The sequence below is a fragment of the Rhipicephalus microplus genome, chromosome X (genome assembly GCF_043290135.1).
Source record: "Rhipicephalus microplus isolate Deutch F79 chromosome X, USDA_Rmic, whole genome shotgun sequence".
In the NCBI taxonomy this organism is placed as follows: Eukaryota; Metazoa; Arthropoda; class Arachnida; order Ixodida; family Ixodidae; genus Rhipicephalus; species Rhipicephalus microplus.
This window is the reverse complement of record NC_134710.1, coordinates 435,845,232-435,868,596: the sequence shown is the minus strand read 5'-3', so window position 1 is coordinate 435,868,596 and position 23,365 is coordinate 435,845,232. Positions and strand designations below refer to the sequence as shown.

At 43.9% G+C, this 23,365-nt stretch overlaps 1 protein-coding gene across 8 annotated transcripts in view; it reads right to left on the bottom strand.

Annotated features, from left to right (window-relative positions):
* Positions 1-23,365, bottom strand: part of LOC119161817 (DNA (cytosine-5)-methyltransferase 3A) — a 222,955-nt gene that overhangs the window by 33,011 nt on the left and 166,579 nt on the right. For all 8 annotated transcript variants that reach the window (XR_012887656.1, XR_012887655.1, XR_012887654.1 and 5 more), the window contains 3 exons: positions 10,687-10,751; positions 9,749-9,803; positions 9,415-9,607 (listed from right to left, as the gene is read on the bottom strand). Coding sequence is in view for 5 of the 8 variants with exons in the window: in XM_075880503.1 (XP_075736618.1) it covers positions 9,415-9,607; positions 9,749-9,803; positions 10,687-10,751 (313 nt within the window). In the remaining 3 variants the exon portion in view is untranslated. The remainder of the gene's footprint in view (positions 1-9,414; positions 9,608-9,748; positions 9,804-10,686; positions 10,752-23,365) is intronic.

Below are 23,365 nucleotides of genomic sequence, written 5' to 3'. Positions count from 1 at the left end.
AAATGCCGTCTTTTTTTTGTCAGCTGCGTGCATCGAAATTTGCCAGTAACCTGATCTCAGGTCGACAGATGAAAAGTAGGACGCGGAATGCAGGCAGTCTAGGGCGTCATCGATGCGCGGCAGTGGATAGACGTCTTTCTTGGTAACAGAATTCAGTCGGCAGTAGTCAAAGCAAAATCTCCACGTACCAACCTTCTTCCTCACTCGAATGATGGGAGTAGCCCACGGACTTGCCGATTCCTGTATTATTTCCTTTTCCAGCATCTCTTGAACTTGCTCGTTGATGATCTTGCGTTCCGATGGTGCCACTCGGTAAGGTTTCTGCCTAATGGGATGCGCCGATTCGGTGTGGATCTGATGACGTATCCGGGACGCAGGGATTAAGGGCCTTTGGCTGTATTTAGAAAATTCGAACACTTTCGAGTGCTTAGACAGAACGTCGAGCAGTGTATGACGTTCGCTTTGGTCAAGTGGCTTGCTGACCATTTGTAGCAATTGGGCATCTTCTGAACCTTGTAAGCCTAGGTGTTCATTTTGGCTTGTAGCATCAACAAGCGCAACCAGCGTCGTACATGACTCGGGTCTAAATACTGCAAGTTTCATGCCACCTGGCAGAATTGCAGGCTCCATGGAACTACTCATTGTCCACACACCTGCCCGTCCATCAACGACTGACACTATACAATGGGGAATGAGAATGTTCTTTTTCAGGCATGCCGCGGGAATCGGTTCGAGCGTGGCGTCAAACATGCCACAGTTGTTACTGGAACATGTCACAGGAACACACACAGCAGAAAATGCAGGAACGACTGTATCCACGGAGACGAAAAAGATGCATTCCTCCGGACAGGAATTTTCCAAGAGCACCGTTGGGAAAGTACCGTGTATAGAAAGATGCCCACTTCTGCAGTCTACAGTTGCCCCACACTCACACAAGAAGCCAATACCCAAGATAACGTCATGTGTAGACCGCGGAATAACCGCGAACTTTGTGCAAAACACCTTGCCACACAGGGAGACGTTTACAGTACAATATCCCACCGGACACAACACGTCACCACTTAAACCACGAAATATCACCCCACGATTCAGGCAAAACATCACTTTTGGTCCTAGCAGGTTCTTAAAATTTACACTCATCACCGAAACTGTCGCGCCTGTATCCACAAGTGCCATAGTAGCCACTCCATCGACAACTACACGAACTTTGTTCTTCAACATAAACGCTGACAGGGTATATCTGTAGATAGAACCTGTGATCTTGCGGCTTCACCCCCACTGGCTGCACCGATTAGTTTTCCGGCGGCGGTGTACGTGCGCGTCGCCGTGGCGACGGCGATCGTGGAGCACGGGGAGCTGGTGGTGGCGTCAAACTTAGATCAGAGGCCGGCGAGGGGTAGCGTGACCCGGTATATAGTGCGCGTGGTTTCCGTGACGTGGAGAGCGGATGATAGAAAGGTGGGTGAGACATGTGCCAATACTGTCGCTGATATAGGCGGTGGTCACAAAAACGTGCAATATGACCCGGGACGCCACAGTTGTAGCATACCGGAATTGGTCGAGGGGCACGTGGCTGCCCAGACTAACGACTTCTCTCGGAAGGCATGAGATAGTGGTGCCGCCCTTCAGGGGCACTGTAGGCAGGCGATGTTGGGTAAACAGGCGGGCGAAAACTTCGTTCGTAGTAGGGAGTTGGATGACGGGGGAATCCAGCCTGCCGTGTGCCTTGATATTTATAAGCGTCTGCAGCGTTGATCGATGGTTGCCATGGCGGAAGAGAAACAGGAGTCCGCACACGTTCTGGTTCGTTTACGTACACATCCTGAAAATCGCTGGGGCGATGATAGGTCTGCTGAGATCGAAGCAGCTCTTCTCTGACAATCTGCCGTATGGTCAAAGCAAGGTCCTTAGGCGGCACTGTTTCAACACTAGCAACAGTGTGAACGTTGGACAGGCGGCCGAAATTCGTCGCATCTTGAGGGATTGAAAGGTGCGACAATGCTTCATCACGTCAGACACGGAGTTCAAGCAGTCTTTCCCAATTAAGAAATTGTACACGTCTTCGGCTATACCCTTGACAACCTGTTCAACCTTGTCTTCTTCAGACATCCTCCCATTCACGATCTTGCACAGCTTCAATATTTCAATATTAATATATATATATCAATACACAAGTATCAATATATATATATATATATACATATATATATATATTTATATATATATATATATATATATATATATATATATATATATATATAGTGCACGTGACGTGCCTTCGTTTGAACGAGCACAGGTGCCTATTCGTCGACGATACATAGTAGAATAAATAAACAGTAATGAATGACAAAACCGCATGAAGGAGACTGCCAGAAGACAAGCGCGTTGGAGTGTTATCGGCATGCCAGTGCCCGCGGAGAAGCTAACACGAAAAGACCGAACGGATGGTTTTATTGTTGATAGACACAGAAGCCAAAAGTTGGGCGCACAAGCTGTAGCAATTTTCAAGTCGTTTTATTATGCAAAACTGTAAATAAGTAAAAAAAATAGTAGGAATAACAGTATCAGCCCTAAGCTGAGAGTAAATAAAATATTTTCATGCGCCTTGTTCCGATTATGTGTTCACTGTTGAATTAGTTGCATTATCATAAGAACGTCGGTACGGAAAAAGAAGAAAACATTCAAAAATGCAGGAACGCTAGCATTTGTGTTTGCATTTTGCAGCATTTTATCGCTCTTTTCATCTAACAGTTTTCATAATATTCACTTGAGAACTGCTCGCTCAATTGGAAGCATTAAAATTACAGTCACTGAATTTTCAAAGAGGTTCGAGTCCACTGCTATGAGATTGCACATATGCTAAGTATATTTCCTGGCTGCTGCATCTGAGCCTGCATTGTATGAATACTATAGACGTGTTTGAAGGAAGTGAGTAGTCTATCTCATTTTGTGGTAAAGGAAAAGTGGCAACTGCATTTGCTGAGGTTACATTATCTAAATGAAATTATTATGTCTGAAGCAATGTATTGTGAAGTGACATATTCAGTTATAATAAATATTTAGGTGTATTAGAAAGGTGCACTTCTTTCAGATCTGTTAGTTGTGATCTTGTAGGATCCAAGTAAAATGTGGTCACAATTTTTACTTCCGCGAAAACTTAACGGTGTACAAGGTTTCAACTCGGGTAAGACAATACCAAAAGTTTGCAAGGGCTGCAGGTATCTAAAAGCAAGGTCGGTAATTACCTGGTTCGCACACACCAGACAGATATTAAAATAAGCTTTCGTGGGTCACACAAAGATGCACGCGCTCAATCGTAACTACCGCAAGCGCGCCGCGCACGTGATTTTATGGGCGCTCGCGAAAACTGTTACCCCCTCCCTCCATGGCGCAGCAAGGCGTTCGGGAACGAGACCTGTCACGCCTGTTATGGAGCACGTGGCGGGCCATACCCGTGCGCTCTTTCATCCAGCCATCCCACTGCATACATTTGTTTCATCCTCCAATCCAAGCCGACCCATGTAAGATCAAGAGAAAGAGAACGGCTACCAGATCAAGTAATGCAGTACGCACGGAAGAGCAACAAACACAGAGGAATTTTTTTATTCATATAAGTGAACTGTGAAGGGGACCATACCATCTACTGGCAGCCGCGCTCCCCGTGCAAAACAGAGCTCAAAGTCGAATCCAGTTTCTCCTACCAATTGGCCTGCAAACAATTCTCAGTACATAACCAGCCCAATCCCTTCTAGACCTATATGATGCAGCCAGGCGCCGCACCTAATTTATCAGCGCCCACGAGAGTATCACTGAGTGTGACCGTGGTCCTCTATCAGCGCCCCTGGTTGGAGTAGCCTGTGCTACTCCACCCCGCTGCCAAATAGGGGCATCAGGTTCCCAAAATTTTGCCGGCCTCCGGGCCTCTGCATGCGCTGATAGGTCCGAAAATACACACACCTGCCCAGCAGGCCCTGTCCACCACCTCAGAAGAGCTGATGAATAAAAGTAAAACTCATCCAGTGCCGCAAACGTCGAAGGAAAGGCTCAGTTATTTGGAGTGCAGTCAAAAGAAAAAAAACTCTGCATTACAACGCCCTCAAGTGATCTTGTAACTTAAGCCAAGGCTTCTTGTACAAACGGCATCAATTGCGTTAAAAGGGACACAATTTTGCGGCAGACAGTGCGACCCGGGCGGAGGCCTAAAGAGAATGGTAGTGGGTAAGCGCTGCACCTGTGTCTGTTCCTGTTATGCCTGGACGCGTCGCGAAGCCCACAGCATAATTATGTTTAATTACCAACTGGCCCAGCTTGCTGTTCAGATTCAGTGTAAAATGGAGACACAAATTCGACAGTCAAACATCAGAGAACGGCTCAGAAACCTCCACGATGTCCAAGAGCTTTTACAAAACATTCACCAAACTATTATGTGTGCAATAAACACATTCAAACTACAAACACAGTAACTTTAAACGCCTTTATGTTATTTCTTGAAAGGACCGTGATGATGCTGTCACGTCCTCCAGTGGTCTTGCCATTGTAGTTGATCAAGAAACAGCCACATTTATCACGTGAGACACTCCTTGAGCTAGAAGCTGTCCAAAGTGTTCTCGTAAACCAACTGATCACAATCTGCCTTTTCCGCACTACCAGCTTCAAAAACAGGAACCGCGATCCTTGATAGATCTAGTTTCAGAGACCTCCGTGTCCTTCGAAGTTCAGGAGAAGAAGAGGAAAAAAAAGAAAGGCAGAGATGCTAACCCGTCTAGCACGAATGATATGCTACCCTACAATAGGGACAAGAATGGTGGAGTTTCAAAGACTGAAAGAGAGAAGAGCACCTGCACTTGAAGTCGCACGTAACAGAAATTATAACACTATTAGTCTGTAACCACCAGTCCAAGTTCTTTGTCTTCCAGAAGCTGAGGACTGTTTTCGTTACGTTCACTCGCGATTACCTCCCTGTACGACAATCCAGAATGATGTCTGCGGCCATCAGTCGGCAATGTATGCAAGCTTGTGAAGTGATTTTGTGAAGCTTGTGAAGTGAGTTGTTTTCCACCACTCTAATGAAGGCCCAATCAAGTGATGTACACTAGGGGTACATATGTATGCGAGTGCTTCACCACTTTTGTTATGTTTTATCTCTTTTTTGCGTGTGTTGTGTGTGCATGTTTGTGTCAGCGTCTGCGCATGTATACTCGGATCTGTGCTCGAAGAACGGAGAGCAAAAAAGCGCGAAAGAGCCAGAGACACAACGAGAACAGCGAGCGAAGAGGAGTGTGCGATTTGCGAGCGACTTGAACGGCTGTGCGTCACGCATTGTGCGGTATTGAGCGGTTGTGTGAATGATAATGTAACTTAGATTTCTTAATTAAATACAAGCTTCTTTTTTAACATTTTTAACAGCGTGTGAGTCGTGCGTTGCGTCGATCATATTTCACCTCTTATGGCAATATCAGCGACACCCTAATATTTACCAAAAGCGGGACATTCATCAGAAGTGGGATTAGACCAATTTTAGGAAAGGTTAAGAACCAGTTTGAAAAATCAATGGCGAGGACTGCGATCGCGTCAGTGTGAGAACAAAGAAAAGGTGGACTTCTGGTGAGCGTGCACTTCCAGTGAGATGACATCAGCCATGCTGGACGGATCCTCGCCGGAGGAGAGTGGTGATGCAGGACAGGCAGCAAGTGCTGTCTGTCCTGCATGCGTTATTATGCAAAGCACAATTAGGCATTGCCGTGGGATATCAGGAATCAGAGACATGCAAGAAGAATTCTTCCTATTATAAATGTGTAGAAACGCGACGGTCTCCAACTTTTCAATACAAATATGCCCGCTTGCTGCCGTCACTGAAAAGTTCTTAAATCTTATCTATATAGGCCACTGACAGCCAGAATTATTTTTCACTTTGTGTCCCCTTGGATGCATAGGTTATCTGCAAAGAACATTTTTATGTTCTTCCCACTGCTGAATTTTAAGAAAAAGCTAAACTTTGAACACCCGGTATATTAGTTATACATTCAGGTGCGCACTCGACCCACAGAGGCTAAGAAGGTTATGACTAAAAGCCGGATTTATAGGCACTGAAACACAGGGTTTTAGCCGCCCGAGAGAAACGGCCAAAGTACTCCTTTATGCTTTAAAATGGTAAATATAGGTGCTATAAGCAATAAAAAAATTTCAATTTTCGAAAAAAAAATACGTCTGCCATCTGTGTCTATGACAGCAAAGCAAAGAAAAACGTTTAGTTCATGATTTTTTGGGGCGCCAATTCTTGAGCCATTTATTGAGTTGCGGGTTCGCAGAATAGGGTCTTTTCTTTCATAGTCTAGCATGGTAACTTAGGTGTCCACCGTCAAATAAACATGCTCTTGGGTCTTTTTTTATTTTCGGCATGGATGTAAAAGACTGCACAGGAGCAAACAGACTGGCCGCTTATAGGCCAGAAGAGTATTTTAGCCTCGTAATAACTTTGTATAACTGCACAGGGTCAATCTTTCTTCTGTATGTGTACCCCTTATAACGCCCTTCACCAGCTTTGAAAATTCCAAGTAGACAAGAGCAATGCATCCACTGGGCACTCAAAATCTCATCTGCCAAGATTTGTAATCCTACGTGTCGTAAGAGGTGAAATGTCAGACTGAATGTCACTTGACCTTCAACTAACGGGTGTGCGCCCCAACATGGAGGAGGAGGCGTATACAAGGAACGGTCCTGCGTACGTGATTGTAGTACGCGGAATCATGACAAATATTTGAAGTGACATGTGTAATTTGTGAACCTGTTGCTTGAACAGAAATATGAAGGGAGTGAAAGTAGTAATAAAACATACAAACAGAACCTATGCACATTCTTTATTTGTTTTTATACTTTGTATGGCGTTACATGCAAGACTAAGTTGCCTGTATTTTGTTTGCTTTGATGCTCTCGCTATTTTCACACCGTGCCGGTATCTGTCCTGACAATGCCTGGCATGTTTTAGGTGCGTCAACTCTTAGAGCAGTTCCAGAGGTGCAATGCTGCAGCTGTGTATGTTGGTAAGGATACATGGTCTATACCAGCCTCTCCAAACGTACGCGCATACAGAGATCCATCCCACAGAAATAGGCAGTATGATACAAAGAACGTCGAAACGACACAACACCCCTGCTTAGCCTGGCATGCGCATGACATGTGAATGTAACCTTTCGGGAGCATAGTGGCTGATGAGTCGGCATCGTGTGATCTTCCAGCTCCCGAGTTTTAAAAGGGAAGAACTACGCTGGGCGTGTGGCAAAGGCTTCAAGTTCACCCCCTCGCATTATGCCTTCGCAGCTTGTATTGAACCAATGGAAAAACGCTAGCAGAGCAAAGCCTTTCATTGGGCATGCATTAACTTCCAGTGCCTGATTAAAACTTCCCATGTGACATATCGTAAAGCACCGTTCAAGAAGTGACAAACAACAACACGTTGCACAAACAGTGCCTTGGGCACTGTTTATGAAATTCCCCTGAGCTGTGGCAAGGTCTATATAGGCCAGACAGGGCGCTGTACAAATGACCATTTAAGGGAGCATTCTTTATCAATTAGGAATTAGGACCGTTCAAGGGAGCATTCTTTATCCATTAGGAATCAGCACCGTTTAAGGGAGCATTCTTTTTCAATTAGAAATAGAAAGGGTTTCATTTGCCTTTCCACTATGCTTCGTGTGGCTGCACTACGCAGTTCGATCGTGCGCGACTACTTGGAAGGAGCCGGGATGCGCTGGCGTGGGAGTTACTCGAAACCTTTCCCATAAGGAAGAAAGGTGACTCGTGCGTCAGCGTGCCTTCAGTTTTGTTGCATAATAGTGAATTCCAACTGTTAGATCTAGATGTACTTTAGATGGTTGCTACAAAGTGTCTGCCAGTTTTTTTGCTGTTTTTTACCTCGCATTTTTCGCGAAGGCAAGGGTGTGTTTGGTTTTTTTTGACGTCATTACATCAGATATTTCTGTTTATTGCTGCTTCCCAGATATTATGAATCCAATAATCGTTTTTACATGATTAAAATGTTCATGTCTGCATGTGCGGTGAATGAAATGGTCTGTACTTGTCCTCCAAAAGCCTATATATTGTGAATGCTTCTTAAAAATAAACTTACTTGTGAGTTGGCACTCTTTCTGTCTCTTCTCGTTCTTCTCTTTGGCAACCTTGCATCACTTTCGTCCGTCTAATATGTACCAACTAGCCCACCATAACGTACTGTTAAGACCACGTGGACACATTTTTTCTCTGATGGCACTCCACTATTTCTCAGTAGTCCTCCATTATTGTGCGGCTGCAAAGAAGCCCCTGCTGTTTTATACGCATGAGAGCAGATCCCAGCGAGAAGCCGAGCAGACCCGATGCAGATGAATTCATGTATATGATCTAATACACCTTCTTATATGTCAAGAGGCCTCGTAGCCTTGATAGTGTCGAAAGAAACTTATGAGATGAAGTACAAGTTGCATCTCATCATGTTACAAAAGCTCACTTTTGCCTGGTAACATGACTACCGATCTCCAACTGTACTAAAAAGCAAAATTTTAGGTTGAAGAGCGTTCGTAAAGGCACCGACCCTGAAAACAGTCATTCATAGGCACCTATAGGAATTTAGGCACGAACAACAACAATAGGCATTAATAGTGTCACGGGGTCAGAGTAGGCAGAGGGTAGAAATATATTTACAGAGTTTACATGGAGTGAAGAGTGTCCTTAAACCAAGATGGTGGAGCGGCAACAACAACACACAAAACACGAGCTTTTGTTCAATCATCATCTTTGTCGCCTTTATGGTGTATTTGTTGATGTTAATGATGACTGGTATCAATAGACTCTACAAAAAAATATAACAGCTCTTCTCAATTTATCATTCATGCTCATATATCAAAGGGGCACGATAAGAACGCAAGTCGCTAAATAGGCATTTGTATAAAATTTGGTCTCTTGAATTAGAATACTACAGATGAAGCCAGCAGTTAGTCGCAAGGCTGCCCCTCAAGAACTGCGTGGCAACAACGTATGGTTCGTGCATTTAGAAGTTGCAACAAATGCAATAGATACCAGAATACGCTGCTAAAGTTTCCGCCGACCTGTATGAAACATATACGACATTATTACCTTTATTACCAGGAAGCCAAAATAAATGGAATTATTTTGCCCCTCCTGAACCAAAATTAAGAGCACTAACACACAAGATGCCCCAAAGAAAAACCACATTACACAAACGAGCATTGATATGTACATTTAGGTCCTCGTGTGTTTTCTATTTGGGGCACATTGTGTGTTTGCGCTGTTTATTTCAGTTCAGGATTATGTACCGACTAGGCCCGAATGAAGAATTATTGTATTTCAATAATATGCACTGCAGTCTTAATCAGCTCGCCACAACTGTAAAGTCACACCAACCAGTTGCAATCCCATCAAACAGGGATAGCACGCGCAAGCTCTGCCGAGGAAGCTGCTCCAGGACAGGAGGGGCCACAGCCTGTGGATTCCGGAAGAACTGATTCACACGGGCCTCCCAGTCAGGCCACGGCCGAAGGCGGCCAGCTGAACGCCCTTGGCAGATGTTGCAGTGCCAAGGAGAGCACCTGGTCACCTGTCCAATTGAAAGCAGGAAAATAGCATCACTCTCTTAAGCTGTACTCTAATAGGTTTCCGGAGTTTTTCGCTATTTACGATAACATGCTCATCCGTCTAAAAATATCATGTTTTGATGGCATCCTGAGCATGTAAGTACCTTGTCAGGTTCCTTCTTACCGACAAGTCGCTTTAAGCACTGGGAACAAATGCACCTGAAAAGAATCAAAATGAACAGGTTTACATTTATGTCTTCAAAGAAGTGTAGTTACTCAAATTTTCACTACATTTTGCAGTGCATGGATGTGAAGTTCAATATTACAGATATGTTACACCTGAACAATTACACAAAAGGAAGCTTATGTTCATACACAAACAATCATTCTATAGTATGCAGAGTTTGCACTGTGTACTATGCGGAATGAACAAACATCGTCGTTCACCCTATTGGCACGCCATTTCCTGAATACATTTAGCCAGGAAACAAAAATCCTGCCAAATCGAAGATACTTCTAAATTTGAGAGTCTTCTCAGTATCATCAACAAAAGTGACACTGGCTGCAGTAGCATTATTAGTGGCACAGCAATGTGGCTTTTTTTGCTACACTTTAGTGCTGCAACAACATCTTAATTAGGACTTTACATTAACGAAATACGTCGGCACATACTCCTCTTTATCCCCTAACAATCAAGCACCCATGACCTCGATGGACCATTGTTCTCACAACAACATAAGCGACAATTCTCTGTGATTCTCAGCAGTCTAGTTGTCATCACTTTTCAGGAAGGGTGACCTGTCTTTGCATCGTACTTCCTTTGCAGTCAAGCATTGACAGGACCACTATACAGTGCTTTCTTTTAGCCCGAGTCAGACCTGTTTTTATTTCTAAGAAGAGGTTAGCCTCCTCTCTGCTCTCGTTCGTAATATCCATACAGGCATTTCTTATCACTGCAAAACTCAGATTTTGACATGTATCCCAAAATCTCGGTTCGAATGGAAGCAAAGTACTCTTATATCAGCCCAGCTATGTATTGTTAGTCTTAAAAGCTTTCCGTAATTACTGTTGAGACAGAACGTGAGAAAATGTACACACTCACCTGCCGCAATCCACATTGTCGCAAATGAATGTTTTGTCGCCATTCCCGCAGATGAAACAATATGCCTAAGAAAACAGTACAATCGTTGCCGCGTGAAAATGGTTGTTTTTCATGTCTCGGGGAGATCATTCGAGGAAGTTTTAACAGTACACCAGCATGCAATGCACCATAGCAAACTTCGCACAATGAAATGTTCTTTCCAAAACATATACATTGTCAAGCAATAAAAACATTTACGAATAAAACGAAGAAGATTCGGAATATAAAATTTTTAGATGAATATTCTAGGAACTGTATAAAAATAACGTACAAAATATTTCTCTTGAATTAGATACTGAAAATAAAAAGTGAAGGGCTGCTTCATTGCTCGTGCCTTGCGGTGAAGTATCACATGGTTTTTCGTGAGGCAGAAGTATACTCCTTCACTTTTCACAGTAAATGTTTTGTTTTGTAATGAACGTCTCAAGGCGTTCTAATGTAGATTGATACGCATGATGCAAATAATACCTCTATAAATGAGACGTCCTATGAACTTCACCATTTCATTTCACGTCATCTATTTCCACGAGCCAACTCACTCAGAATAGGCTGGCGTTTCATTATATTGTCCTGACGCAAACACAGCAGAAGTCGGATTAAGAGAGCTCACTTTAATTATACGCAAGACACTCGTAAAGAGGACCGGGCAAGAATTTGTCTTCCTTTCTTGCGGCGCGAGCTCTTCTCTGTAGGTTGAATGCGGCATTTGCCTCCCGGAAGAGTATCGTCCCGATGCTGTTCGACAAAATACGCAGTGTATGTAGTTGACGTATTATGCAACTGGCTCTGTGCAATATGGCTTCATCCGCAAAACGTGTACGATTTCAGATTTTTGCTGGCGAGTTCGCGATGAACTGTCAGGGATGACCTCATAGCTCACGTCACTTAGGCGCCGTACAACATTGTAGGGACCAAAGTATTTCTTAAGTAACTTTTCAGAAACGCCGCGTCGGCGGATAGGGCTCCAGACCCACACTTTCTCGCCTGGTTGATAAGTGAGGTATCGGTGTCACAGTTTATAACGCCATACGCCGTAACTCTGTTGCCGGGTCATTTGCACGCATGCAAGCTGCCCGCCTCTTCAGCTCGTTGGGTAAAAGCTTGAGCATTGGTGTCTGTATCGTCGCAGTCGTGGAGCAACTTAGCATCAAGCATTGCCGTCACTTCACGGCCATAAAGAAAACTAAATGGCGTGCTTGGGGTAGTTTTCTCCTGCGCTGTATTATAGGCAAACGTCACGTATGGTAGAACGTCATCCCAATTGTCATGATCCACGTTGATGTACATACTCAGCACATCGGCAATTGTCTTGTTGAGGCATTCTGTTAATCCGTTGGTTTGTGGGTGGTAGGAGGTAGTTTTTTGATTCGCTGTTCCACTGAGCTCAAGGACTGACTTAAAGAGCATGACCGTGAAAGCGGTATCTTTGTCCGTTATTACAATCCTAGGAGCACCACGCATCAGAACGATAGTTTCATGAAAAATCGTGCCACTTCTACTGTGGTTCCGCTCGATAATGCCTTTGTTTCTGCTAGCAAGTAAGATAGTCGATAGCGACAATTACCCACTTTCTTTCAGCATGCGAAATTGCAAATTGTCCAAGGAGGTCACTTCTGATTTGTGCAAAAGGCATGGTGGGCACATGAACTGGCTACAACAACCCGGCTGGTTTTAAAGGTTGCGATTTTCGTCGTTGATAATCAAGGCCCGTGCGGACGTAATGCTTTACAGTGCCTGGAAGCTTCGGCCAGTAGTACTTCTGTTAGATTCTGGCCAATGTGCGCGTGTATCTGAGGTGGCCGGAGGTTGGCTCATCGTGGCAAGCACTCAGGATCTTATCGCGAATGGATGTCGGGACGACAAGTAAGTGGGCACTTCCCCTGGAGGAAATGTTCTTCTTATAAAGGACACCACTGCGCAAGCAGAATAAAGGCAGTCTCTTTGCAAATATCTTAGGAACTTTTGTAGACTGGCCGTTAAGAAAATTATTAAGAGGAAGCAACTCGCTGTCTTCTTTCTGCTTAGACGAAATAGTGACCGTGTTGACCACTCCTAAAAACGCCATGTCATCCTCTTCTGGGATATCTTCTTGCTTTATAGGCAACCTGGATAAGCAATCAGCTTCAGAGTGCTGCCGTCCTGACTTATTGATGACCGTCATATTGAATTCTTGAAGGCGTAAGCTCCAGCGCACTATCCGACCAAATGGGTCCTTCAAGTTTGTCAGGCAGCAAAGAGAGTGGTGGTCGCTGAGTAAATCGAAGGGACGGCCGTAGAGGTATGGGCGAAACTTCATAACTGCCCATACTAAAGCAAGACATTCCTTTCCCTTGGTGGAATAATGGTACTCGGCGCGGGAAAGCGTCCTACTTGCATATGCGATCACTCGATCTACTAAATCTTGGCACTGGAGAGTACAGCGACTAAACCCACGTTGCTGGCATCACATTGCTGACCTAAGTTGGAATAACCACATTTCCAACATATTTAACTCCTCCTTCAAAAAACTGTGTATCTTCAGGCACAAACTAAAGCACACTCCTCATTTTACTAAAATGCTAGCCTACACTTCACTCATTCGCCCGAAACTAGAATATGCAAGCATCGTATGGGATCCCTACACAAAAACTAACATAAACACTCTAGAGATGATTCAACGCAGAGCAGTTAGGTTCATTTTTTCTAAATACAGAATAACTGACTCTCCCACTAGCCTAATGAAACAACATAATATCCAGACACATCAGCTTTGAAGGAAAATACACAGGCTAAAATTTCTCTACCAACTGAAAAACAACTCTTTCTCTCTAAACCCACACGCGTATGTGACACCACTTGCAGCACGTCGAACACGGCATCGCCATGAGTTTTTTTTACATCATATAAGACCAGAACTACCCTTTTCAAATATTCTTTCTTTCCGCGCACTATAAACGATTGGAATAATCTGCATCTATCACAACTAATAAGCACAGACTCCATTGAACATATATCTACTTGATGTTCGCCATTGTCATGTTGATTAATCTTTCATTTCTTATTTTTAGTGCTCCTTTTTTGTATTTCAATTCTTTTTTTTGTATTTCAAGTGTCTTGCGGGGTTATAGGCAAATGTTTATGCACATGCAATGTGTTCTTACTACTGTTATCTCTTTCTGACGTTGTTTTCATTGATTATGTTTTTCGTATTTCTTCAGTGTACATCTTGTTAAGTTGTGACTTTCTCCTTTCATTTTTTTTTGTGATTGCTGTTCATGGATATATGCATATGCGTATATATATATATATGTGTGTATATATGTGTGTGTATGTGTATATTTATATTCATGTATTTGCCCTCCTGCTTGGACCCAAATAGGGTCTGCAGTATTGTGTAAATAAATAAAAATAAATAAAATAAATCTGTGTGGATCATGGTAGGAGCATCCTCGTCAAAGTGAGCAAGCACAGGTGGTGTCTGCAGGCGCTGTCGTAGTTCGTTGAATGCTGCTTGTGCCTCTTCGCCCCATAAAAATGGAACATTGTCTCTCATTATGCGTGTTAAGGGCGACGCTATGTGTGAGAAGTTGGCGGTAAATTTGTGCTAGTAGGTGCAGAGGCCAATAAAACGTCTCACGACCTTCTTATTTGTTGGAACCGGAAATTTTCGCATGGCATTGATCTTGTCGGTATCCGGACGAACACCTTCATGGCTCACCACATGTCCTAACAATCGGAGTTCCTTGAAACCGAAATGACATTTCTCAGGTTTCAGCGTTAGGCTGGCGGACCGTATCGCTTGAAATCTAATAGCAGCTGTCCTAGATGTTCCTCGAATGTTACTGAGGAAAAAATGACCTCGTCGAGGTATACCAGACACGTCTGCCACTTAAGGCCTGATAGGAAGGTATCCACCAGTCTCTGAAATTTTGCTGGAGCTGTGCACAATCCGAAGGACATGACTTTAAACTAGTAAAGCCCGACAGGGGTAACAAAAGCGATTTTTTCTCTGTCTCGCTCTTCGACCTCGATTTGCCAATATCCACTTCTCAGGTCCATCGACGAGAAGAAGCATGCATGCCTCAGCCTGTCAAGCGAATCATCAATACGCGGTAAGGGGTATACATCTTTCTTTGTCACATGGTTCAGCTTGCGGTAGTCCACACAGAAGCGTAAGCTGCCGTCTTTCTTCTTAACCAGCACTACCGGTGACGCCCAAGGGCTTTTTGATGGCTGAATGATGTCATTGTCGAACATTTTCTGGACTTGTTCTTGGATTGCTTCGCGCTCTTTTAACGCCACGCGATATGGTTTTTGGCGAATTGGTCTAGCCGTGTCTTCTGTTATAACTCGGTGCTTTGTCAGTGGCGTTTGATTTATCCTCGAAGTCGACGAAAAACAATCTTCGAACTGGCAAAGAACATCTAGAAAACTCTGCCTCTGCTCTAGCGATAAATCTTTGCTCACGTGAACAGGTGGTGGTGCGGAAGTGGCTGATGTCTCTGCCTGTTGCACTGCGAAGCACTCGTGGAATTCTACAATTTCTTTGAAGTATGCAACTGTGGTACCCTCTGTAATGTGTCGACGCTCGTTGCTAAAGTTCGTCACTAGGACCTCTGCTTGCCCAGACACTACACTGACGAGACTTTTGGCAATGGAGATTCCTCGAGAGAATAAAAGTGTAGATACTTGTTCCGCGACACCTTCTCCAATATGCTGAGTATTTTACGTGACAGCGACGAGGCGGAGCTTAACGGTGGCATGGTCGTGTCGTCAATGATGCGCATGGACTTGCGCTGCGCTATGGTCCACTGAGAAGGTCAGTACACCATTCAGTACATTTATGATGGCACCATACTCTCGCAAGAAATCCATACCCAAGATGGCCTGTTTACAACACTCAGTAAGAATAACGATGGTTGCCACAAAGGATGAATCCCCGATCTTGATTCGTGCGATGCATTTCCTGATAGGCGTCAGCAGCTGGCCTCCAGCTCCTCTAAATTGCGGTCCCATCCATTCCATTTTCCCCTCCTTGAGTTTGTCGGCCAGATTCGCACTCATTATTGAAAAGTCCGCACCAGTGTCGACCAGTGACGTCACGTCGTGACCGTCTATTGAAAGTGTAATGTCGGCAGTGACAATGTCGTTTTTCGTCAATTCATTCGAAATGTACGGCGCTTTGTGTGGTGGTGATGGGGGATTTTAAACTGTTCGGCAATTCGCCACCTCCCCCTTCCCAAGGTCGCTGCTTTTAGTTTCCCCGGTGTGGACTGGGAGATCTTCCCCTCGCCATGTCCATGGAGCTGCCTCTGTTAGATTAGGAAAAATGACCAGGAAAGGGCGAGCGTGACCGGAACCCAAGAGAAACGTCCCGCGGGGTCGTTGTGCTCGTATCAATGTTGCGTCTTCCGTTGAAATAGCGCCGAGGGGTAGTGGACAGAAACCCTTGGTACCCAGCGACGCCGTGAGGATAATATCGCACGATGTAGCCTGCTTCCCCGCAACGGAAGGACAAGGGCCTGTAGTCAGGGGTACGCCAGATGTTGGTTTTGTGGAGTGAAGGTCGCATTGGTGTCGTCTTTTCTCTATAGTACCAAGGCACTGTCGGCGGCTGTTGCTGGTGATACTGCTGTGGTGATGGCACGTTAGATGGCTGTCAAAGAAAAATATCAGCATAGATTGGCCTAACCGTGTCAGTGTTCGGCTAGGAGAGTGAAAACGCTTGCCTTATCTCTTGGCGCACAACTTTTGTGACTGACGCAATCGCGCAGTCATTCGTTGTGGCGGTGAGCTTCTTCACCTCTTCTTGCACAATTTCACGTATCAGGTCACACAAAGAACGCTCGTCAGGTGTCACAGTGGTCATGGCGGTTGCGCTAATTTGTTCGCTGTTGTTTGAGCGGTCGTACTGGGGGTAGCGTAGCTGTAGTGCGCGTTCGATGGTGGTTGCCTCGTTCGAAAATTGCTCGACGCTCTAAGGTGGGTTTCACACAATACCAGCAAAGAGCTGCTTTTTAAGACCGCGCATGAGATGGCTGATGTCTCTGCTTTCGGACATATCGGGATTGGCTCGACAGAAGAGACGAGAAATGTCGTCAACAAACATAGCAACAGATTCGTTTGGCGTTTGAATCCGTGCTTCGAGAAGTCGTTGTGCATGCTCCCTCCTTTGGTTGTTGGCGAAGGTGTCCAGGAACTTCCGCCAGAACTCGTCCCCCATTGACCACACGTGGTTCGTGAACCATGTGTGAGCCCCGTCCTAAAGAGAGAAATACGCGTATCCAAACTTCTGTCTGGCGTTCCACCCGTTAACGCTGGCTGTGCGCTTGAACTCCTCAAGCCAGTCATCTGCATCCTCATATGTGTTGCCGTGAAAACGCACATGAATTTTCGGGGTGAAAACAGTCATCTGTGTCGTGCTTGGGCTGGTCATAGTGGGGCTACTGCTTCCGGGCGCGGTCATGTTTTCTGGCTAAGGACCAAACTCGGGGCTCAGGCCTAACAGGTGGCAGCTGACACGGTGAACGGGTGTTTCGACGAACTGAAGTCCTTGTGGACTAGATCTCGAGCTGTTGGAAGTTATCCTGGACATGCATCCAGCTCCTCCACCAGTGTCACGACGCAGACACAGCAGAAGTCGGATATAAGAGAGCTCACTTTAATTACACGCAAGGCGTTCGTAAAGAGGACAGAGCAAGAACTTCATCTACCTTTCTTGCTGCACGAGTTGTTCTCTGCAGGTTGAATGCGGCAATATGCATTCAAGCATACTTTTTTTCATTTTCACACGTTTTTATTAAAGAAATGACAATATCACGCGCACTTCTGAAACTGTTCGCACTGCTTCGTAGTCAATGCCAAGATGTGCTTCGGGGGCCTTCCTGTTGGTAGGAGAAGCTCCGAAGCCAATGCCAGCACACCACTCACCAGCGATGTGCGGACCACAAAAATTACCAGAGTAGCTATAAGATTGCGTACAAAGGTCAGAAGCTATACGCACTAGCGATGTAGGAGACAACATGAGCATCTAGACAACACAAACCCATGAATGACTTCGGATGTCTCAGGCTGATGTAAAACATTGTCGGCATAAGAGGTGAAGCTGAGGTGCTGTCATTCTCGAACTCTAAGCTCGCCTCCACTCAATTCAGGTAGGTTTGCAGGGCAATTTTGAGCAGCGCATGTGTTCTGCAGTGCTGGTGCACACCCATTCGCACGTGACGCCGACGTCATAGGAACGACACGTGACAAGAAATGCGACCATGTGTCTGATATAACGATGCAAGCAAAACGAAAGCTGCTGGAACTGTCAGAGAAGGCCACTCGAGAACATACACTGGGCGTTCTTAAATAATTTTTGTTGAACCAGTCTTCCTGACTCCTAAGAACATCTCTCTAGTAAATAGCTGCCATGAACATGAATTTCTGGTAGTTATTATTGGTCAACATTGTTAAATTTCGAAACTGACACTTTCATTCAATATGTGACTTAGAAAGTTTTTTTTTTATTGCAGAACTTTGCTGTTACTGTATCATAGGGATGAGGGGCAACTAGTACTTGCATCAAGTTTGCTATCCAAGGTACTTTTCCCAAAAAGACACGCACATTGGTTTGTGAAAAGTTATGCAAAAAAACACTGTATTGTCAACATGGGCCAATTCAAATTCATTTTGAAAGCTGAATGGCTGGAATAACTATTAAAAAGTGCCGAGTGCACGAGAAATAAATTTAACATGCCAAAATTGACGATCTAAAAGCGTCGATCACCGATGTGTGATTTTAATAGGCGTGGTAATGAAAGAGGTAAAGTAGTAAAGACCAGTGATATAGAAAACGCGTGAATGTAATGCTAGCACATACCAACCACATACAACCACTTGAGGAGTGGCTAGGCAGCCTTTTTTTGTTTCTCTTCGATTTTCTTTTTTCTTCCTCTCTATTTTCATTTTCTTTGTTTTAGTTTTGTCAGTGTTTCTTTTCTCTGTTTGCATCTATTTATTTCTTCTTATTTCTTTTTCTACTTTTTTCTCTATCTTGCTCTTCCCATTTTTCTTCTCGTTTTTTGCTCTCTCTCATATTTCGCGCTTGCTTCTTCAATTTTTGTTAGTTTTATACCTGATTTTGCATTCGTGTGCCAAGAACACTACTTGTTCGTCTGCTGACGGTGATAAGCCATCAACATCAAGGCACTTGAAGGGAAAAATAAGAACACTCAAATTTATCATTCCTAAGTACGGTGCCTTCTAGCAGGATTCGTGTTTGAGCTAGTTGGTACTGATTCTTAACTGAGAATACTGATGGCGCAAATTGAACGAGGACGCATAACACAAAAGAACAGGATGGGCGTCTGAAAGTGGGAAGAAGATTTTATAGCACAACTACCCACATAACGATGTGCGCGCATAAATGTTTTTTGTAAGAGCCAAACAACCGCAGCGTGCTACTGAGAAAACAAATCTTCTTATCTCGAAAGAATAGTGAAGCTGTGCTGATGTATTCCTCAGCCCTTTGCCTTATTACTCATCTTTATGACTCCTAATACTATTGTTATTACATCTCTCTCTGTGTTTGCTGTTTCACTCGGCGTATAACTTGTCTCAGTGAACTTAGCCCAGAATTCTGTGGAGAATCGTGGCTCTCAGTTTGCGACAGCGTCTGCGCAGAGCTGATAGACGGTGCGGAGAAGGCGATGGTGAGTTAAGGCAACATTTATGTACCTTATAAACAGAGTGCTTACATATTCGGCATTGGGGCCGACAGCTTATGGAGCTCGCACAGAAATGCTACGATAACCTGGGATTACTTTGGTCGCTCTCTCTCTCTCTCTCTTCGTGTCGTTGGTCTATTATAAACCCTGGGGATTCCTTGCCTCAGCCATTGGTTCGAAGCCTCTAATCAGGAACCGTTGCTGGCCGCCGGCTAGAATCAGACCCTTGGGTGAAGATGGTGTGCTGCGCGTTGCGTAAGACCGAGGCCAGGATTCTGGCCCACGAGGGGCTAGTTCGTTAAACGTCCACCACGTCCCGCATTAAGTTGAACCCTCCCCCTCGTTCCCTTTTTTCTCCTCCCACCACGGCGCTGACGAGTTCCCTACGGAAGTGGCCTCGCTCTTCAACCTGTTCTCGCCCGCCCCTCATTGCGGGAACCAAAGAATAGCGACCCGCTGTCAGTGCATGCGAACAGGTTATGGACCAGCCATGAACAATTTTTGAGACTGAGGACTTCTTTTTTTTCTTGCCTTGGTTGAATTCGAGTCCTCACAGTTTCGATATAGTCACAGATAATTTATATACGAAGAAGCTAGGACCAACTGCATTACATTCTTTAGCTTTTTTCTCGTCGTAGGTAATCTATTGTAATCATAATATCAGGTTCAATACTTAATTTATGGCTAAGCCATATTACTTTCTGACCCAAACTTTCTGTAGGGCAGAACAAAGTTTTTAATCTTGTTTTTTTAGCTACTAGGCTATTGAAAAGCACGCAAAAATTAAGAAAGATGTTAGTAGAACGATTTTCCCAGGAGAAGCATGTCCAGTATATTGGACACTGGGATTAATTTGTTGAACAAATAGGTACACATATTCTGCTATTCTCTTAGATAGAGCACTGCTTTTGGCCCTGTTAGGTTATTAGTCTTATATAACACAAGCGGGGTTTGTTTTGTCCCGAGAAAAAGTTGATCCTCTTCGCTGATCCTCTTCATGCTTCATGCTGTTGATATATTCCCAGCATGCCCCAGTTTTATTTTTATGACTGGGCTTGAAGAGTGTCACGTCAAGCCACCTCTTGTTTTCTTTTTTTCCTTCTAAATTGAGCACGATGTGCACCAATTGCATCTTGGTTTGAGTGTACTGGACATAGGTAATTTTCGCATTGCCAGCAAAGTTTTTATTAGAAAAACTACATTTTTGCAACAACGTATCGAAAAAACATGACAGAACTCATACAATTTAAATGATTTCAATGGTGCAAAGATATGTCCTGAAATACTTTTGTACACTTGAACGCATCATGCACACGCAGTTTCGCGTAGATACGCAATTACTTCTAGTGCCCGATAAAATAGGTGGAGCTGAAGGGTGAACTACACCTAAAAACATCTTACTCGACTCTTACAGAAGCTACCAAAGTGGTTTTAGTTCTGACTGTAGCTCTGCTTACTTTTATTCATCACTTTTACCGTCATGTTTTTGTCAGCGACTAAGTATATGTACCACCCTACTGAAATCCCCAAATGGTGATTGCAGTAACTTCAAATAAATAGTAATAATAAATGATGTGCTCAATACATTAGTCAAGGGACAGGAAAGGAATGTGCTCGTTAACTACATAGTAAACGTTCCAAGATTGTACTGTTCGGTTATCCTTTGCGGAAGCTCTTTCGCTTTCTTATTTCTTCGTAGAGCTTATTCTTTGCGTCAATGCGCGTAAGGAGCTAAGTATAGTTCCATTGAGAAAATAGCACCAGATGCTCAGGACCGACAGCACAGTGTAAGCTGAAGGAGCGGTTTTTGTAGAACTTTTTGTAATTTAGTGTTAACCTCCCATTTGCTGGCATCTCATTGCATGTGTCTGATTTTATAAGGTACTCAGCATAGTTCCGTAAACTGTACTTCAAACAATGCCTGCTTCAAGGGACAGCGTGTGCCTGATTGTTTTACCACTACTACCTGACAACATTTAATTTAACGAGATTCGCAACTTCAGATTATGCAGCATCGTGTGTTTAACCAAAGATTTGCTACACCTAGAACTATTGTGTCTTTATGTTTTTGGCTCATTTCAATCACCTTGATATATTACAAATAGTAATAGATAAACTATTTATGTAACACTTCATCTGGCGAGATTTCATTGCGACATGTGAAAGGAAATTTCATAGCGTTATTGCGCACAACTGCTTTATGCAACAGATAGTCGAATGTGCAACGATCTTCGCATTATTGATAAATGTGTTGAAGGCCTGTGCATCAATAAAAGAGCTATCGAATGGGGTCCTTAGCGTATGATGTAAAGGCTAGCATGCTTAACTTATAAGCAATTTTAAACCCACACTGTTTATTTAGATGTACATCTCAAGTATGTAGTGCTTCCTCTCGCCCCCGGATGTTGTCGGAATTCAGAGCTTGATTTTGCGATAGAAGAGTGAATGCACCATAATGATTGCCTATATTAGATTAGGAAATATTGATGATAATGCACCTTTTCACTCAATGGTCTCGCTGATGTATTTGTAAACATGGCAACGGCAGGAACACTAATCATGCTGCAGCCAAGAAAAAACAGTGATGCAGAACATTTTTATTAGTCTATAAAACAGGTATTCATTGATAATATTCCATTAGTTGTTAACGTGAGGTCATTACTGGCAGAAATATGCTTTGATTTTCGTTCCAGAAAGAAAGAAAACTGATGTTCACGTTTGGTGCCATCGTATACAGTGTTACAGCTTCGATCCTCCCACAGTTTAGACAAGAGCGTAGGATGAAAATTTAGGTGAATTACATGCTTCATACATGCAGCATTTTATTTTCAACGGCAGAGTGTTTAAACTTCATTTCCAGCCTGGCGCGACGGCCTCTCCGAACTTGGAACACATGTGTCAGCTAAGCGTAAACAAAGCATTTATATATATATATATATAACGAGCCGATAGACTGATGTAGCAAGAAGGGAGAAAAAAAACTGAGGAAGAGGTAAAGTAAATGAAAGGAATTGGGATAGGCCACCAGCATCGTTGCTTCCACAGTCTTCTCGTGTGCGCCAGTAAAATCTGCGTTTTTTTTCTTAAGCTCAGCAATAATGATCGTTTATATATTAATGCTATACAATTCGCATTTCTTCGCACAGTGCTAAAGCGCCCGAAGTGGTCTAGTTTGTAAATGTTACAAAGGGAAGCGACAATCAAATGCATCATGAAACTAGAATTGCATTCTGTTGATAAGCCTGCCTTTTTTTTTTAACTGTTCACCGTACAGGTAGGTGAACACACTAAATGCTCATATTAAAATATTGATCACAGATGGTAGGGTTACAATCTTGGTGCTGAGGTGTACGTGACGAACTACTGGAGGAACAGCTGAGTTTTAGTGCCGGAAAGCAACACAGTACCACAATATTTACCTACGGCATTTGTTTTTTCAATTATGGTATACAACAACATAAATCACTCCAAACATTTTTTTTTCAGTTAGCTTGCCTTTATTAATACATCTCGGCAACCTGGTTTTACATTTATCAACGAAAAAGTTCACTCTTTACACTTTTGTGATGCCCCCTCGAGAGGTACAAACTGACAAAAAATATTACCCAGCGTTGTGCATTTAGATAGCTCTTGTTTTCTTTCCGTTTTTTGCCTGCATTTTCATTATTTAAGCAGGCGTCACCATGGGTAGAAAACGATCACTGTACCGTGTAGAGGGACCCATGAAAGACACGCTACGCGACAACCTTCCCTCGCTGGTCACCCCACTGGCAGAAAAATAGTTGAAGCCAGCCAAGCGCATTGTCATCCCATATGTGCCGGGCGCCAGTGAAGAGCTCTCCGCGATTCTCGGAAAATCAGGGGTCGAGGTGGTTCGCAAGCCTGCTTCGACGCCCACCCGTTTGCTACCACGGCCGAAGGAAGAAGCAACACCACCGAGTAGCCTGCAA